Consider the following 20,439-nt stretch of genomic DNA (forward strand, 5'->3'; position numbering starts at 1 on the left):
TAAACAAAATCAGTGTACTAAAATCAACAGCTTTTCCCTACATATCAGCAACAAGCAACTGAAGTGTAACTTTTTAAAGAAAGGTAACACATGTAACTAAAAAAAAAAAAAAAAAGCTATACGGCATCTAAAAATTCAGTAATCATCAAAGAAATAAAAATTCTAATAGCAATAAGATATCATATAACTCCCATTCAAGTTACAAAACAGATAAATCAGATCATTCCAAGTATTGGTAAGGATACAGGCAGACAGGCACTTAAAAACAATTAAGTGTGTAAACTGACAGAACCATTCCGAAAGCAACTTGGCAACAACTAGTAAGAGGTGCCTTCCCAAGGACTTGGTGATCCATTTCTAGGTGTCCACCCAGAGAAACTCTCAAAGTTAGGAACAAGGAGGTAAGAGATAAGGATGCTCATTTGCAGTATTGGTTGCAAGGGCAAAAAGTAGAAAGAACTTATTTGAGTAGAAAAATGGATAAACTCTGGTTATTATTATAATAAATAAAACAGATACACTGTGGTTAACTTATGTTAAACAGTTGAAGTGAATTTAATTAATTTATATATATATATAAACATGGAAATTTTCTAAAACATACCTTGGAGCAAAAAGAGTTGAAAAATGATACCTACAGTTTGATGACATTTATGTATATTTTTCTACAAACAACAGTTGTATCTATTACTTACATATAGATGTATCTGCATGTAATAAAAGCACAACAGGCTTAGATTCCCACTTAGAATAGTGGGAAGGGGAGGTGATGTGTTTTCCTTTTCAGAGGAAAAGAAAGATGAATAGAGCAAAAATATTGAAATCTGTTTACCTTTGTAGTAGATGGGCAATTCATTTTCAGAACTTTTAAGCACATCTAAAGTGCTTTATAATAAGAAACTTTAAATAAATTACAACTACATTCCCACTATGAATATTTAGTAGATACTATAAAGGTAATAGGAAAACAATTATCATCTGTTCTCCTATCCACACAGAGCTAACACTTGATAATATTTTTTTTAATTTATACATAATTAAATATAGACAGTATTATTCTGAGTATGGTTTTACAATCTCTCACTTTGCTACTAATGCACCACAGGCAGGTTTCCTTGTCATTACTTCATACTTAGACCAATTACACATACCCATGGTGCAGATTTAAACCACTCAAAAGGATATATAATGAAGAGCCTTCATCCTACTCTAGACTCTAGTCCTACTGCCAAGTCTTTATTTATGCTTTTATAACTAGAGTGGAGTATTACTTTTGTGCCACTGGGTGGAGATAGAGCTCTCGAAGTATACTCTTTGGCAAAAGTTATTTTTTCAGGGATAATAAACTCCAGCATTTCTAAAACATCATACTGAACTTAAAATCAACTCTTGTACATTTTTATATTTAAAAGTTCACATTTCTCTGTATATCACAGTCACTAAAAACTTAAATTACTCACATCTAGTGCTAAGTGTTTGATTTTAATGCACATATGGAGAGCCTGTCCCACCAGAAAGTACTTACAGACACGAAAAGCAAAGTAAAGAGAACTACTTAGCTTCAGGGGATACGTCTAGGCACACTTCTGATACTGAACAAGTGCGGATTCTAAGGAGGAACTGCAACTCTAAAAAGCTATCATTTTCAAACAAAATCATATACTGATGAATCAGTGCTGCATATGGCAAGCTTAAGGACACATAATTCAATTAAACGTAGGTTGCTAATATTCAAACAGCGGAGCTGGCCCAGATCTAGATTAAACTTTGCAACCATCACTACCTTGCAGCACAGGGCAAGTGAAAGGACTGAGGTCATGCGCTGCCAGTATTCACTGCATTTACAATCTGTCCTTCCGACCCTCCTCTTGTATGAGTTTAGTGTCTCCCCAGTCAGCTTGCATTATGTCTGCATTAAACTATATAATTAAAATCACAGAAATGAACACAAGCGCATAGTCACTCACCAATTATTTGCAAACTTAGGGCTTTATTTAATACCATTGTTTTGAAGTTAGAACCCTTCCTAAATCATAACTTTAGGAAAGCTGTAACAATGGGACAGAAAAATTCAAATTGGAGAATGCTCATATATCATGATTTGTCTCAAAGATGGAATTTCTGTGAAGTTTTCAACAGATCAGTGATTAAATTTTGCTCTCCATTCTTTGGACTCTTGTTCTATTTACACTGTTTCAAAAAGGTTATAAAGATTGAGAAATGAATCAGGCAGGTAATAATAGGAATAAAGAGTTTTCAAGTGATTTCTACTACAAGACATATACCATTTTAAATTTAAACTCTGTAATGTTGCAAGAAGTCTAAATATTTATAAATAAATTCTATAATTAATAATATCTAAAATACTTAAATTTCACCTTCCTATCAAAATGTATTCTTTATATTGTAAACATTTTCAAAGAAGACTGTTTATAAAAGAATTATGATAAAAACTGTACATGTTAAAACCACCTTTGGGAGAAGCTCCACTTTCTAGCAACAAAAAAAAAAAGTACGTTTTCTAAACACAAACACAATTTAATTTTCTTTAAAGGTAAACCGATTTAGTGCTTCATGCGTCAAATACAGCAGGGTAATACACTTAATAAAAGCGTAGAACTGGGAAAGCAAACAAAACACTATGAAACGTGCCTATTGGGAATGGCAACTCAAGTTAAAATAAACCAACTGGCTCAAAGTCACATTGTTCAGTGGCAGAACGAGGACTGGAACTCAGGTCTCCAAGGTCTTCTCTAATTTTTACTTTCTACCATAGATTAAGCTGCCATATGAAAGGATGTTCTCCCTCAAAGTTCAGCACTTCATTCATACAATTCAGCATGCATGATACGTTATTATATATATATGTGTGTGTGTATATCTGTGTGTATCACGCATACCTCACATAGTATTCTCAAACAGTAAACACAATAAACAACAAAGAGAAAAAAAAGACAAGAATGAACACAATTTTCATCATAGATTTCAAAGTAAATGATTCATAAAAGGCACGGTAGAAAGTTACTCTAAAACTGTGCCAGCTCTCTTTTTTGAACTCACCACTTACCAGGAAACTGTGACACTATTGGGGGAGTATCTTCGTCTAAATCATCGACTCCTCCAGCAATTGGATAGGGTGGAATGGAGACTCTGGGCATCACCACCCAGCTGTGATCAGAATACAGGGACGAGGTGAGGCTGGGGAGTCCCGAGTTATGGGCTATCTGAAAGCCACAGATCTTCTCAATCTGTTGCCAGCGAAAAAGTCGTTCTCGTAAACAAGTTGTCAACTCAGAGAGAGCTTTCCTGGAAAAGCCAGTACAGGAATTACTTGCTGCCTCCAAGAGCCTTGAATACATCACTGAAAAAAGGCAACTACATGAACAGGCCAGGGTAAGTAACCAGTTTCAAGAAATTACCCCCTCTTAGAATTAGTATAAAATGAGTAAAAGTTCATGGTTAAATGACAAACTAAAACCTAAGTTGTCTACAAGTTACACACGTCAACACAGTGAGAACAGACAGACGGCTGCGGCAGCGCCTTACTTGGCCTCCAGGATCTTGTGGTCCACCTCATCCAGGGAGGAGCTGTGCGCCACGTGCAGGGTCCCGAAGACCGTGCTCCTCTTCTTCTTGATCTTCTCTGCCTAAAAACCCAAGGTGAGAGAAGTGAGACTGGGTTGGGAAAAATACACACATGCTAGTGAGGTTTCTTTTGTTTTGAATATATTAGTAATCATAAACCAATGGAGATAATTATGAGCCAAGATAAAGCCCTACCTTCCAAAGAAGAAAACAGATGAGGGAGAAAGCATGCTTTCCTAAGACAAACTTTGTTCTGGAGGCTTTCTCTCTTATTTTCATGAATCAAAAAAGGCCTGAATCTTCTATCAAAACCAGAAGAATAACATGAACTATAACCTACTGCAACGGAGGTGTTAGTGAGTGAACTGAGTTTTCTGTTGCTGTTCTTCTAGAAATCAGATCAAGACTCAATCTAATTTCACACAATTATTAAGAGTCAGACATTAATTTCTAGTAACTACTAACCTGAATTGGATATGAAGCAGCACCCTAGAGGAGAAAAGCTCCATATAAAACATTTATGATGATGATAATAGGGCTGATTTTCACAGGATATGAAGTTCATTCTGAAAGGTATATACTTCTCTAAATAAAGTAATTTTACCTTGCAGCCTAGGATTACAGGGTCAATTTATGCAATGAGTTCCAATTCATGAAAAGAATCTGTGATACTAAAAATTTTATTCAGATCTTTGTATCCCAACTGGTTAGTTAATCCCTCTAAGGAATTTCTTTAAGTTCTGAAACACAATCGAGTACCTCATCCTTAGCAATAGCTAGCTGCATTTCAGCATTCTGTCTTTTAATGTTGTAGTACTGTACTTCTACTTCATGCGTCAGCTGAAGCCATTTCTGAAGTGCATCTGGAACAGACCAGCTGCTTCTGAGTTCAAATTCTTTCTCAGCCTTTTTCAGAGCCATTCGAACCTGGGAAGGAGGGAGGAAGTAAAAGAGAGAAGAGTGAGAGAGAAGGAGAGGGAGGGAGGAGGAGAGAGAGAGAGAAAGGGAGATGGGGGCAGGGTTAGAGAGGGAAAAAATTCTTTTTAAAGGCATTTACATTAAGATTTCTTTAAGAAACTAAGATTTTTTTTTGGTACCATATTGAAAGAAAAAGCAATTTGAATTATGTTCTTTGCAAATATTTTTTAAAATCACAGTCTAAAACAGTATATTTCTAACATTAAAACTGAAGGTGAAGTTTTAAATACATCTTAAACTTGCTAAGCAAAGTTGTAAAGCCAGAGGGTAGAGGCAGCTTACACATATATCTTAGGTTGCAATATTGCATTTTTATATTTTATAATAGCCAGACTCACTAAGAGAAAAACAAATCTAAGACATGTACAAAACTGATTACATTTTCTCATAACGTGTATTTTGTTCATGGAGTAGGACATGCAGAAGTATCCCCAACAGGGTGCAGACCTGTTCTGCCACCTCTTCTAACGTTCCCAGAGGGCCTCACTGTAATCATCTAACTAGACACTCACTTTCAAAAGTAATTATATCATTTTTAAAAGTTTTTCATGGCATCTTTATGGCCAATTATTTCACACTGTTATGAGCATATCTCCTTATTACAGTCTGTTTTGTCACCTCTATTTAATTTTTTCCTGCTTCTAACATACCAGGAAGTAAATAAATTAGCATTTGCAGACCAAGTGTAAATTTCAAGAAACTAGATTCTGGGTGAGAGTCTTCTTGATTCTTTCATGGGAAACTATGAAAAGCTTCAGCGTCAAGATGTAGAAGTTTTTCTTCCAGCTACCCTTTAGGGGAGCCAGACAATAAACAGAAAACTAAAATGTTTAGTGTGTGAAGTGGTATTAAGTGCTAAGGAAAAAATTCTTAAGGAAAGTCTCACTAAGAAGATAACACAGAAGGAAGAGAAAACCTATTCCAGGAATGAGTCGCCTGAAAACCAGCACAAGCTCAAGCTAAGAATGTGTACAGATATGTGATGGGTTTTATGGAATTAGGTACACACACTCAAGACCTGCAGACACAGTGATGGATGGACCACGGAGCATCCTGCTTCTGGAGCACCATAACTGCAAATTAATCTGCCCCAAAGTTAAGTAAGGTAACTAACACTGAATTCCTAAACTAATGTGCAGAAGAATGTTTGATCTGACCAAGCCTAATTTATTTAAATAAATCTTACTGTGTGCCAGAATAAACTAGAGTATTACACACAAATTTTTATAAATAGAACAACTGTCAGATACCACAGGGGGAAAAAAGGTAGAAAAATATTTTTTAAAACTCTAAAACTTAAAAAGAATCACAACCAGACAGGCAGTAGACAATTCAAGATATAGATATTAACAGTAAGGGTAAAACAGCATTTACTGACTGAAGACAAACCCTAACAATACTTGTCTGACTTGATTCTCTGTGCAACGTGCTTGGGACAGCACCGTGCTTAGTGAGACAACTGGCTAAGCTGTGATATCCCTGCTGATCCCTCAAGAAGAGAGCACAGGAGCTCGGGTCCTGTGACACGGAGTTCTACACAACACTGCAGAGCGCAGGTCAGCAGGCCCTTTTCTCACACAATTGTAAAGCTAAAATTCCCATACAGTTCTCATTGCTAAGGAAGTATACAGAGAATCAGAACAAATTCACTCATGTTCTTCTCTTTAATCATAAACATTTTCCTTAATGTTATGTTCACGATTTTATTTTCCCTAAAAGAGCTCAATAAACACACTTAACACAGAACTGACATGCTTCTAGTATAAACTGAGGCTGATCAATGTTTTGACCGACTGTCAAATAATGTCTCAAAATTTTAGAAATTCTAACCTTCCAACAATAGCAACTATTTTCTCTACTATTATTCATAAGTTTATCATTTGACCTGGATTCCAATCCTCACTTTGAATTACATTGTTATTTATAGGGAAATGGATGCAGTGAAAATTGAGTAATTAGTAGCTTTTACAAATGATGAATTATTAAATTATTTTAAAATGAGTATTTGCAAAATTTTTATCTCTTAGGAATAAAACAGCAATAAGTAAAAACAGATCACAGAAAAAAACAGTCTGAATATCTGAAAACCTGGCTTTTAGACCCAACTTCATGATTTATTGTATTTGTGACCTTTAGCAAGTTCTTTATTTTCTGAGGCTTATTGTTTCATGTACAACAGGCGTTACTATGACTTGTCCTGACTTTAGGCTCCTTGAGTCTTTAAGAACGAAATCATTTATGTGAAAAGTACTTAAACCACACAAAATATAAAGTGGTACTATTATTCACCCAAAAGCTTTTGTTTTATGGAAAATAACACTATATAAAATATGTACCAGATTTTCTGTCTTCTAACTTTGGGAAGCTGATTACCCTCCAGACAAGATACAGTAATGCTTCAAACTATGTGGAATTGTGGATTATGTGACATTACACATAAATTAATTTCCCAGTTAAACTTGCTTCTATAAACAAAGCTTTTAATAGTAGTATGGGAAAACATGGACTTTGGAGAAGACACAAGTAATCTTGCCTTTGCCATATAATAGCATCTCATACCTACACATCTCATCTGTAAGTGAGAATAATATCTATGTATAGTGAGGGTTAAAATTTATGAGCAAAATATTTGCAATAATATGCGTAGCATAAACTTCTGGCATACAGTGAGCACTCATAAAATTGTGTATCTTATTACTGTAATCATGTTGGACAGAACTCTTTTTAAATACCCAGTTCTCTCTTTTAAACCACTTTTCACAGACTCAGAATCTCATCAGGATTATTCCATTTATGCTGGAATGTAGCATCATGGTAATCTTAGGGTCTACTAATGTGTGCAAGGTCTCTACGCCCCAAACCCCAGGCTTAAATGTTTGTAACTTTGGGCTCCTTCTTTGTATTGTGTCTTTTCCCTCACTGTGAGGCAGTTTCCCCAGAAACATTGCTATTAGTTTATGACTCTATAGAAGAATTCCTACTACTACTTTTTGATTTGTTTTTTCCCTGTCCGCAAAGTTCAGAAAAACAGCTAACAAATGTCTTAGTTCAGCCCTGGGAACAAACCAAGAATTGAAATCTCAGTGGGAACAGGCATGGAGTTCTCACAGGAGAAAAGGAAATAATATCTAATTCTTGGACACAGTATAATTTCGGCTAGGCTTTTTTTGTTAACTCCCTGGTTCTTTACTATGTTCTGTACAGACAAGATTCGTCAGGTAAATAGGACCTGATGGCAAAACAGTCCTAGGAGTCAACTTCAAGAAGAAATTCCTTACACGGAAGACCCAAAACCAGATGTCTGGTCTATGACAGAGAACAGTTAGCAGTTAACAAAAAAGAGCTGCACTCTGTCAGACAATCCTACCAAAAGTGACAATCTTAAAGGAACTAGTCATGTACACCAAACACTTTCTCATGAGTTGAAATTGAAACTCATCCATTACATAATTCTTATTTCTTATTTAGCTCTTGACTGAGAAGGCAACAGTGCATAAAGCAAAGTGGGAGGCAGAATACCTCGGTTCTTGGCCCGGCTTTACAACTGAGTCACTCCCTAATCTTGAACAAGTTTTCTCACCCTCATTTTGTTTCTTGGTTTCTTTATCAGTAAAGAAAGGGTCAAAGTCAGAAGCAGAGGATTAGACCATGGAAGCAGAGGTTGGAGTGACATGCTTTGAAAATGAAGGAAGGGGTCATCAGCCAAGAAATGCAGGCAGCCTCTAGAAGTTAGAAAAGGCAAGGAAACAGATCCTCCCCTCATGTCTGCACAAGGAAGGCAGCCCTGCAGGCCTATTTTAGACTCTGACTTTGAGAACTGTAACATAATAAATGTGTGTTGTTTTAAGCCGCTAAGTTGGTGGTAATTGTTTATAGCAGGATTAGAAAACTAATACACCTGTCTATAATTGCCTGTAATTCTCCCAGGATGCCTTCCCCCAGCCCCTGCCTTTTCTGAAGGACCACGCAATGCCTGAATTCCTTCTTGAGTAAATGCATAGCAGAAGCAGATCCTGGGAAAGGACACCTTTTAGACAACTTCAGAATTTGTAGATTATGTTCTAAAACCATTTAACAGGATTCAAATGATGTTTAATAGAGATTCTTAACATTAGATATAGTCTGAAACATATGACAGACGTTAAATAAATACTTTAAATTTACTCAAAACAATTAACATGGCATGGGATAACACTTCATGAGTGAAGTGAACATGATGGAAGCTTTACCTTTTAGTTGGTACTTCATTATTTTGTTATATGGACCTTGACCAATGCTAACAATATGAACAAATGACTCCTTTACTAACTAAGGAAGAGTATATGATGGAACCAAATGTAGGAGTTTGAACAAAAACAAAAAAGCTCCTCAGAGCGGCAAAACAATATCCTCACAAACACTTTTTTAAAATGTAAATACCTGTTCCAATTCCTGCTCTGCGTACTGACGTCTACTCAATTCACATTCAGCGCCCTCCCTTAGCTCTCTCAGCCGACAAGCCTCCTCCTTTGCGAAATTGATTTCATCCATCATTTTGCGCTCTAGATTTTGCTTTTCTACAGCAACATTTCTGTTTTCTTCCTGTGCCTTTTCAAGCCTTACAGAACAATAAAAATGAAAATTCCTCACAAAAGTTTCCAAAATTTCATTATTGTAATGAAGAATAAATATGTATCAAGCAATAAGATACATATTTCAATCAGAATTCACAGCATTTTCTATTATTAATCTGAAGTTTGGACAACAAAAACATCAGGTGGCCTGCTACATAGCTATTTTGGTTATCTTGAGCTAAAAACACAGGGATAGCAGGGAGAGTTAAGAAATTTATAATGATTTAAATCATGTTAAAAATAAAATTTAACTATACATATAATTCTACCTATAGGTGATTTATTTCCACTGGTCTTCCCATTTATTCCCTAGTACATTCCTTTAGAATAAATCTGTAATTATGACAATGCGACACTTTTCTAAAAATATGAAATGCAGTGTACATACAATTCCTGATGTGTGTACCAACCTAAGTGTATAAGCACATGCCCATATTACATATTCACAAACTGCACTTTCCCACATAAATAACAAGACTTACAGCCTTTTTTTATCTACTCACCTCTCTTGTAAATCCATTAGACTTTGCTCTGCAGTTTGTAGACTCTCTAAGTCTTTCATCATTTTTGCAACATGTTCTTTTGATGTCTTATTCTGCGTGTAAGCAAACCAGCACCCTCCAACACCAATTACTATAGAAACTGTGAGTATAAAATCTTTCATCCAGTTATGAGGAGGGCCTATGACGAGAATTACAGATGGTTAAATTAATCTTTAAGTATGATTTTAAAAAATCAACACACAGAGGCACTTTACAAAAAAAAATGTAGGAGATATCTAAAAACAAAACAGAACAAAATATGAAGATGTCCCATCCATATACAAGCTCAAGTCTTTTAAAAAATTCTTTCTTCAAAGAATCAATATGCTTATTATAACTGCCTGATATACCAGACCTACAGGAGGGCAGAAATAAACCCACATGGATGCACCATGCCCCGCTGGTATAGGAGGCAGTAACAAAAGTCCTAGGGACCACTAAAAGAGCCACAGCGTCTCCCATCGTGTATATATAGTGAGAATGGCCCCCTGTGGGGTGAAAAGAGTGAGTCATGGAGTATCACCATTATCATTCCAATTCCTTTCCTTCAGTCAAGTTAGGCAGCTGTCATGCTTTGATAAACAAACTGAAATCCTAATCATTCACGAAAAAGCATTTCCCCAAAGCAGGTAGCCATGTAACTGTGACTAATTAGGGATTCTCAGCCAAAGGGGATTATTTTCCCCAGCAGACAGGTGACAGTTTTGCTCGTCACTACTGGGAGGTGCAAGTGGGGGTGTTCGTTTCTGGTGTCTAGTAGGTAGAGGCCAGGGATCTTGCTAAGCATCCAATAATGCACAGGACAATCTCTGTCCTGCCCCCTCTTTTGCGGTAACAAAAGAATTATCCAGGAATGATCCAGCCCAGACTGTGAATAGTGCCATGGTTGAGAAACCATGGGTTGAATGATCCTAACAAGTACTGTTTCAGGTGGCAACCTGCCAGAGAGACCTGGGTTACTAGAGAAACAACAGGATCGCCTTCCCTAAGGCACCAGGCATGACCGTGGCCCCCAGCACTTTCTACAGTAAGGAGCAAGGAACCAGGGCCTACTGTCTTCAGTGACACAAAACACAAAAATCAGCAAATAATTTCCTAGTCTGTCCCTGACTGAGGGGCTCTGTGGAGGGAGACACAATAACTAACACAATACAATGTATGTTTGCTGCAAAGAGATTTAGTTTTTTGGTGAAAAACTGCCAGACCGTCCAGGCCTCCAGCAGGAAGACGTTTTGCACATTTGATGAGGTGAAGAGTCTACAGAAATGAAAAGTTCCCATGCTTACAAATCTAGGGTTAGTGTATGTTTCACACAGTGTGATAAATAGCCTGCTCTATGCCACAGACCCTCAAGGTTGCATGTTTCCAGAGTGCACGCCCTCATCTACAGTGAAAAGGATTCACTCTTCACTCTTTAGCAGAAGGTTAACGTTTCAAAAGGATTTATTTTTATTCTGCCTCTGACTGAGAGGTTCAGTGCAGGCTCTAGTTCAAATATGAGCCTTGTTCAGGCTGAACTATAATCACCAGAAATAACAACAAACAGATGGACAAGTCCCAGACTGTATAATAAGTACCACAAACTGGAAAAGATTTCAGTGAGAACTCCTTTAAAATGTATCTCTGTTCACTTGACAATGCCATTTTTATAAATCTAACGTGGGTGTTCCAACTGTAGGGCTCATTCATTCAAACAATAATTCTAAGACAAACACATTTAAAATATAATGCATCATTAACTTTTTAACTGGTTGTTTATTAAAACATTTGTTTTCAACATTCTTCGAGACTAGTTTTGTTTCTTTTCAAATGATAATACTGTTTGTCGTAGAGGGTGGTTTGTTCTTGAATTAATAAAATATAAATATTCCTGATCAACTTGTATGTAGAGACAAATTCTATCGTTTAATTTCTATTTTCACCAATCATTCACATGAAAAAACTAGACAGAATCTCACAGAAGACAATCCCCAATAGATTCAACTGAAAACTTAGGACAAGGAAAAGGTTAGAAGGGGTATCAGCTCTGTAGAATGCCTGGCATTTCAACAGTGTTCTATTTCCTAGGGTTTGTAATTTCTACCAACAGTGCATTTGCACTAACTCTCACAAAGGGGAGTTCCAGCTGTTTCATCAGCTGCTCTTTTAGCCTGAGCCAAAAAAGATCTACTCCAGTAAAGTCATGGAATCCATCCAACCACTCCAGTCACCCTTCTTAGGCCGGGGCACCCCCAGAGCAGTATCACAGGAATCTGCAAGTCTCTTGATGCCAAGAATTAAAATAAAATAAACATTAGTTTCCTAATTTATAATTTTTACAAGCCATTTTTCTTAGATTAATTTTGTTATTCCTTTTGAGCTTCTGAAAAATAAAACATTATTCCTCTAAATTGTGTACTCCTCAAACATTTTCCCCCAAAGCTTTCTGAAATTTGAAGTTAAATGAAATAAATATATTAAATTTCCCTTCTGGGAATAAAGTATTCTTGTCAAAGTAAACAAGTACAAGGTCTATTTTCCTTATAAATATGACATAGCAATTTCTTAAATGTTCTTCAAAACAATCAAATAACATTCTCCTCCTTGTGTTCTGCCAGGACAGTCTGCTACTTTGTACAGTTTTAAGCAGGCCTCTGTTTTCGATCTATATCAAAAAAAATCCTTTTCCTAGTAATTAATGAAGTCAAGTTAGGATTTATTACCTCATGTTCTCAAGATGGTTTTAGACTGCACCATTTTTTGAAGGGACTCTTTAGTGAATCTCCAGTTATAATAACATCAATATGAAAGCTACTTAAAGAGTTTTTAATCTAGAAATTTAATTCTGAGTTATCAACATGGTTTTTCAACTTTTTATATCAGTAACCAGCTTTGAAAATTCCACATTCCATATTTCAATGACAGAAAATCTCACACTATAACTCTTTGAAGATAATATTACATCTTTTATATCTAACAGAAGATTCTTCTCAGTAGTCCATAACCACCTTTCTTACTTTTTTCTTCTTTAAATGATAAGTAGATGATCTGATTATTCTTTTGCGTCATAACTTGTAAGAGAGAATACTAACGTGTCAGAGGTCCGAACAAAACCACATCCAGTGCCTTGAGCTGAAGTTTCTGTCTGTGACTCCGGTCACTAATTTTCAACTGAGAGATCATAAATGAAGTTTCATGCACTGCTATCCTGTTCATTAAAAAAATACATATATATTAAATGAAAATATTTCTAGTATGCAAATTTAAATATTTGAGCAACATATTTAACACAGTTTACATATTAGTGATGAATATGAGCTCATCCATGTGTGATTTAACACTTTATTACATGTATCAAACCTTTTCAATGCAAACTCTGCTGTGGACACTCCTGCATGTTAATAATTTAGTTGCTATACTGATGTTTTTGTTTCCTAAGGTTACTTTACACTCTAACTTAATATGATTTAGAAATTTACCAAATTCAAAGTATTTTATAATCATTAATTACCTCTGGCATTTTACTATCATTTCATAAACAAAAAGAAAATTGTAAGTAATTTACTTAATAGCAGACTTTTAAAAATCAATCTCAATTTAGATCATCTCACTTTTTAAATAAATATCTCAAACAACTTATACCTGTACATTCTAATATTTAAACCATTTAAAAATTAAATTCCCCTGAGGTCATAAATGAAAGCAGAAAGTCTTCTCTGGACGGGAGAGTAAATTGAGGGATTTACGTAATAAGAAGTATTAAACCATTTAATTAGCAATGAAGAAAATATGCAGGGTGCCAAAAGACACAGGTGAAATAAGGAAGTAAAATCACTTTGTTTTGGACTTCAAATCCAAGTAGCCCAGTAATCAACAAAGATTTCTTAACAACCAAGTATGATGCTAATAAGGATTTTATGACACAAAGTGTAATAATAATAATTGTTAATAACAACGACAATAAAAACAAGCATGTACTTATGGCTGGATCCTATGCCAAGAGCTCAGTTAAAATTCAAAACAAAATATACAATATATATAAAATTGCCATTTTACAGATGAGGAAACTAAGGTAGTGAGAGGCTAAGTAACTTCCCCAAGGTTACATAATACAGTAAGAAGTATGGCAGGGATTCAAATCCAAATATGTATGATTCCAATGACTGTACTCTGAGCCCACTACATTTTATTTAGGAAGATTTCAGAACTCTAAGCAAGAATAAGTTACAGAAACTTCTATGAGGCTTCTAAAAAACTTTAGAGAGTAAAGAATTCTAACCTTCCCTTTTAAAAATGCCTTCCTTCATCATCTCTGCAATTAACCTTTCATGTATGTTTCTGTTACATTTTTCAGCTGTCAAACTGCCTGAAGGCAAAAACTACGTCTTATCTCTGTGTCCCCAAACCTAGCATGGTGCTTGGCAAAAGTAGATAATTGATAAATGTTTGTATAATAGACGAATGAATGCATAGGGTGGATGCACAAATGAACAGCAAGACAATCAGTAGACTAAATTTAAGGAAGACAATGAGATGTAGTAAAAAGGAAACTATAAAACAGGATTTTATGCAAAGTTTAATATGAGCCCAGAGGTGGAAGCAATTCTACCTGAGTGGGTGAGGATGTCAGTGAAGTTCACACAAGTCTGTAAGGATTGAGGAGGCATGTGTCAGGTGAAGAGAGCCTTAGTATAAGCTCTGGTAAACAAGAATTACAGAATACAGACCACACTGTGAAAGGCTTAAAGATAACCATGACATAAAACTAACATAATTTTGGCTACCTTTGGCAGGTGTAACAATATTTTAATGTCACAGAAAGGAAACATAATAATGCATGTGTACATTTGGAATGTGTAACACATTTTCTTTCACATTCTTGTAAGTAGCTAATATATCTACAGTTACCCTAGAAAAAGCTCTGTGACTTACACAGTTGTTTAAGTTAAATGACATTGCCTCTTTAAATTTCCATTCCCTCATAAAAAGGCCTTGATGAAGGCTACTCCAGTCTCCCTCTGCCTCCACTGGAAAAGGCTCCAATGGGCTGCCCTGAAAGCTGAACTTCCACACTTGTAGCTTTTCTTCTGTAGTAACATGTTCACTATTCTTAAAACTGATCTTCATTAAGTGTGTGATGTTATCTAAATAATTCTACCAGAATTTGAGGTTATCTGTGATAACCTTTACTTAACCAAAAGAAAAGTGCCTATAACATTTATTGTCAAAACATCAAGCAGCCTATTTTATTTCACTGTTGTTGTTACATAAAGAAACTTCTCAAAAGACAATGTAAGAAAAATACTGGAAGTGCCAGGATAACATATATAACTTGAACAAACCTAATCCCACTTTAATGCTCTACTATCCTGTGTTGTTTTAACTTAGGGATTTGTCATATTTAAAAGCAAGAACACTATCGCATTTAATTTTTTTCTTCCTTCCAGCATCTAGGTGCACCATAAACATAAAACATACGCAATATGTACTTGTTGAATTGACTCTTATCTCCATAACTTCATCATTATAGTCATATGCACAGTAAAATCAGAAATACCTACCATGATGTTCAGAATATATTTAAGGAGATATGAAAACTTTCAACTTAATCCAAAATACAAACTTTAAAGCCATAAAAGTCACTTAGTTAAATAGGATATGTAGGTAAATTGATTAGAAATACATTACCCATTTAATAATTAGATAGTAATAAAGGATTAGAGTCTTTTCTGATACAATAAACAATCCAGGAACATAATGGAACATAAGCAATCAGATAAGGCTCAAGCTCCAGTGGAATCATAAAAAATTTTAACATTCAAATCTATAAGGATTATTAGGTTAACTAACAGGGACTATTAGGTTAACTAACAGATTTTAAAAACATCATTAGAAAAGCAGTGACAATTAATTTCAGAAGTTTAAGGAATAAACTGGCATCCTATACTAGGTATCAGCTCTATCTGGATTCAAATGCTGCCTCAGGCAAAACATTTAACTTCTCTCTGACTTGGTTTTTCCAATCTGTAAAATAGGAGTAACAATGCACGCTTCATTTTAAGCATGAAGCTTAAGTGAGATAATACAGAGTACTTCCATGCAATACACATTTCAAAATGCTTGCAATTATTTACAATTATTAAACTTCTTTTCTTTGAGGTTTAACTAACGGTCACTAATATAAGTGGTTATCATTGTTATTAAAATAATACCAATTAAGAAGGCTCTGTATATTAATCCATTCAAATAGGTCTTTTCAAATAGATCTGTATCAAATGAGTAAGTTTTTGTTACACTTACCATGTGGCAAGAAGTTGAACCTTTGCTGTTACCTAAAAAAGATGCCCACCTTCTAAGTCTCAAAATTACTTTCCTTGGGAATAAATTTTTTAAAAGGCCTGATTATTTAGATAAGAAAAATAGATTAAAATTTGTAAATTCAGAACCTTACAAATATTAAAGAGTGGATATATTTGTATTTTCTTTGCACCCTTAACCACAGAAGTAACTTGTAGATCTGGCACTGAAAAGTAACATCTAGTACATAGTTCTCCATGAGCAGGAAAAATACATTTGGATAATAAAGACACACCTGGGAAGCGTTGTTCCTTTGACATTATTGTCTCTAAAATTCTTCTCATATTGGGGTAGTTCAACAAATTCTATCAACCACTGAAGTGTGTCCTCAAGGGTCCAATTATGAACTGCAAAAGATAACAGAATAAGACATGTTTTAAAGACATCTGCTTACAGAATTTGTATAAATTATATATTTATATTTATATACACACACACATATACAATTACTGTAACTTCAGGGGAAATAAAGATGTTAGACTGACTTTCAATTCAATTCAATCAACAGTAAGTAGTAAAATGATATTCAGCGTTTGATGAGAAGGGAAGAACAATGGGGACATACCTCCTACCCGTAAGGGCTTACAATCTAGAACAGAGAAGACACATAAAGGAAAAGAGAACAAAACATTAGCATGGTTAATTCTAACATAAGCATTTATGCAAAGTTTGAACAGGATGAAATAATCCATCATTTCCCTGGTTGTAGAAAACTTACGAGATGCATATTTATTCATTCATTCTTGTGTTTAGACGTCCATCTATGTAATACTGTAAACCTTTCAAGTATCAGGTTCCATTCTAAGCACTGGGAATATGGCAGTAAACAAGATGGATAAAGTCTTTGTCCTCATAAAACAAATCATTTTGGGAGTGGGGAGGGGCAATTAACGAAAGAAGGAAGAAGTGAACGATGCCAGGGTAAGCCTCTCTGAGGAAGTGTTATCTAAACCGAGACCTAAAAATTGCAAGGAGGCAACACTGTGATAATTTAGAAGCAAAAGTAATCCAAACAGGGGGGAAAGCTCATGTAAAAACCTTAAGATAAGGAATGAACTAGCTATGTTTGTGGGATAGAAAGTATTCAGAGGGGCCACGTCACTGAAGACTTTCAAAAATTCTGGGTATTTTCTAATTTCAATAATCGAAGGAGGGGTAAATAATTCACGTTTTTAAAATATCACTATTCAATGTGGAGAATGGATTGTAGGAGAAAAGACTGAAAACAGAGAGATAAAAGGAGAACATTCCTTCTATAACTGTCCCAGCAAAAGGGACAGCCTTGAACCACAGTGCTAGGAGAGGATACGGTGCCGAGTGGTCAGATTCAAGACATATTCTGGGAAAAATGCTGTTAGATGTGTCAATGAAATGGATGGGGGCTAGTGGCTAAAGGAAAGCCCAAAAAAGCACAGAGAGTCGTACCGCTAACTGAGATAGGAAAAAATGAGGAGGTACAGACTGGGGAGGCAAGTGGGGGCAGGTGATAGAGATCGAAAGTTCTGTTTTTAGACGTTTTGTTTGAAGTAAGTATTAGATATTTAAGTGTAAATATACACTAGCAGTCAAATATTCAAGTCTCGAGCTTAGGGAAGAGTGAGGTTAGGAACAGAGATATAAATTAGGAGTCATATGTATAGATGGTCTTTAGACTGAATGAGATCACCCAGTAGTTGAGAATAGCTATTAACGGATTCTAGAAGACTGGCTCTAAATCATAAAATAAATAATAGCTAACATCTCTTCTCCTGAATACTTATTTTGAATTAAGCCATTTATATGCATTTTTTCCTTTAAGCCTTAAAAAAAAAAAAAAGGTATGAGAACTAACATGATTATCTTCATTTTGGAGAAGAGAAACTAAGAAGTTAACAGGACCAAGACAGTCAGCAGCAGGACTGGATCTGAACTCAGGCTAACTGACCTCAGGACCTGATCCTATGAAGTCTGACAGCACTAATATTAAATAACAGTAGACATAAAAACAAGCAGTTCAATGCGGAAGCAACTCAAACATTTCTGAATGAAGAATGCGAAGAACAATGATGAGTTTATCCAAAGGGAAGGATGCAAGTGGGCTTGAAAAAAGAAGAGCTCCATATTGCCTGCATTTAATTTGAGGGTTTGGAAAAACAAAAAGCTTACAGAGCACAGAAGAGGCCAAAGGAGAGTGAAGAAAACAAGTGAGTATAAAAGCAGATCTGAGAATCCATCTGTGATAAATCTGAGATAAGATCTTTCTGATAAATTACAGAAAATTATGAATTTACTTTTGCATGCAAAGCCAGATTTTTACAATCTGCATTTTTCATTAAGTGCTCTTTAGAAAAAATGCTTAAATAAAGCATTAACAAAGATTAATTTTTAAATTATATATGGTAACTGGTAATTTTACACTGAGACAAAGCTTTTTTTTTATGATCTCTCTCCTTCATGTGTTCCTGCCACAGGTTGGACCTGTGCCTAAGGCTGCTGTATCCATTTAGCCAAATAACTTAGAATAAATATCAGCCAAAGGTTTAGGCCCTGGGTGCTTTCCACTGAAATTAATACATTCAAAGCAGTCTTTTTACTCTTAAGTTTCTTCCTATTCAAGATGAACTGCATTGAGAATTGCCTTGTCTTGACTGCCAAGAAACCAGCAGCGCAGCTGCACCTCACACACCCACACAGAAAGCTCAGCCAAGAAAACAGGATAAGATTCTCTTTGTCATTTCTATGGCTGCCCAACTGATCAACAGCAAAAGTCGCTGATCTAAACACTACAGTACATCAAAATATTCCGTCAATTCCAAATGAGCCAGGATAGAAAGGAAGAAAAATCAAACGAAAAAGAATAAATGTTTAAAGTGCCCAAATTCTCGTGTTACTGTATCTAGTAAAGAGAATATAAAAGTGGCCCCAAAGTAGTTATCTTTACAATGAATCTTTAAAACAACAAAATTCCGACATAGAGCATACAGTTTACTTTGGGGAGAGGTTCACTTCTTGTGCTGTTTGGTTTCTTCAGTGATGTCAGTAAATATCTTGTCTTCTCATGACCAGGACCTGTATTTTCTATTAGTTTTCTCTGCTCCAAATGCAATAATCATCTTTCAATTCATAGGACAGATAATACCATGTCTTTCCTCAGGGCCTTTGCACATGCTATTTCCTCTTTCCTTTTCTCATCCCTCTGACTCATCTCTGCCTATTTACTTCACTGAGCCTTCATATCTCAGTTTAAACTGTAATTCCTCGAAGAGTATTCACAAACATTGCTATACAATCATATATCACTCTATACTTTTTAGGCATAGCATTTAACTAATTATAATTATTTATCTGTATGATTATTGCTGCAACATCTGTTTATAGCACTGAAGCATAAGTTTCTCACTCACCATTCTAGCCCTAGAACTTAGGAAACAAAAGGCTCTCAACAGATTATCTGTTGGGCCCCCTTGAATAAATGAAGAAGACCATGTTGAATTGACAAGTGTGTTATGAAAATCTATATCCACATTTTAGAGAGGAGATCCAAATAAAGAGAAATAGGAACTTGCTTGTATAAGAAATTCTTGATGGCAAAGGAGTTATTCATTTAAGAATTATCCAGTTTCTCATCACCCGCCTCTCACTGCTCTTTCACTTGCGCTGTTGTTAAACAGCACGTCCACCAGAGGGGCAGGCAGAGAAGGATATGGCATTTCTTTTAAAAATATGTTTTATCTATCTGCAAAGCTACAGAATTGTCTATCTTCACATCGTTAGCTTACATTGTTTCTGCTAGAAATTGTGGCCAACGCTACAGGTTAGTGTCTCTGGATGATTTTTGGCAATTTATTCCAAGACCAATAGAAAGAACTCTAGAATGCAAATAGACCTGATCCTAGTCTCAGCTGTGCCACTAACTCACCATGGTATCACAACCAGGTTATTTAACTGTGACTCAGTTTCTCAACACACAAAATAATGACTTTGAGCCAGACCATCTTTAAAATTCATTCAAATTCTGTTTTTAATGATTGTATTATAATAAACAAGAGGTGGTGTTTAAAATACTGCTGAACTGTTAACCTGTAACAGTACATTACAGATTACTGAGAGGGGAAAAGTTAACTCTAAGAACTTTCAGGAAAGAAAAAAAATTGCTCCTGAAAATTTACTATGTGTTATTAAACACTGAGAGATTCGCAAGTTATTTATAACAACCACTGTAACGACACTGTGAAGTAGGTACTTTTACCATCATATTGAACCTGTAAGTTTATGAAGGTGAAGTTCTTAATCAGATAAAACAGATTAGTAAACAGTCAAACCAGGTTTCAGACCAAGCCCGTTTCTTGAGTTGTTAACCACTGAGCAATAACATTGCCTCTTCAGAGTTGGGTAAGTGGTCCTGA

The 20,439-nt window shown here is 35.5% G+C and overlaps 1 protein-coding gene across 1 annotated transcript in view; it reads right to left on the bottom strand.

Moving 5' to 3' along the window:
* The window catches only part of STIM2 (stromal interaction molecule 2), a 146,715-nt gene that overhangs the window by 11,263 nt on the left and 115,013 nt on the right, over positions 1-20,439 (bottom strand). The window contains exons 4-10 of the mRNA XM_072945459.1: positions 16,290-16,401; positions 12,790-12,905; positions 9,680-9,857; positions 8,983-9,160; positions 4,345-4,512; positions 3,547-3,647; positions 3,068-3,306 (exon numbers count right to left, since the gene is read on the bottom strand). Of these exons, the coding sequence (XP_072801560.1) occupies positions 3,068-3,306; positions 3,547-3,647; positions 4,345-4,512; positions 8,983-9,160; positions 9,680-9,857; positions 12,790-12,905; positions 16,290-16,401 (1,092 nt within the window). The remainder of the gene's footprint in view (positions 1-3,067; positions 3,307-3,546; positions 3,648-4,344; positions 4,513-8,982; positions 9,161-9,679; positions 9,858-12,789; positions 12,906-16,289; positions 16,402-20,439) is intronic.

The sequence above is a fragment of the Vicugna pacos genome, chromosome 2, assembly GCF_048564905.1.
Source record: "Vicugna pacos chromosome 2, VicPac4, whole genome shotgun sequence".
In the NCBI taxonomy this organism is placed as follows: Eukaryota; Metazoa; Chordata; class Mammalia; order Artiodactyla; family Camelidae; genus Vicugna; species Vicugna pacos.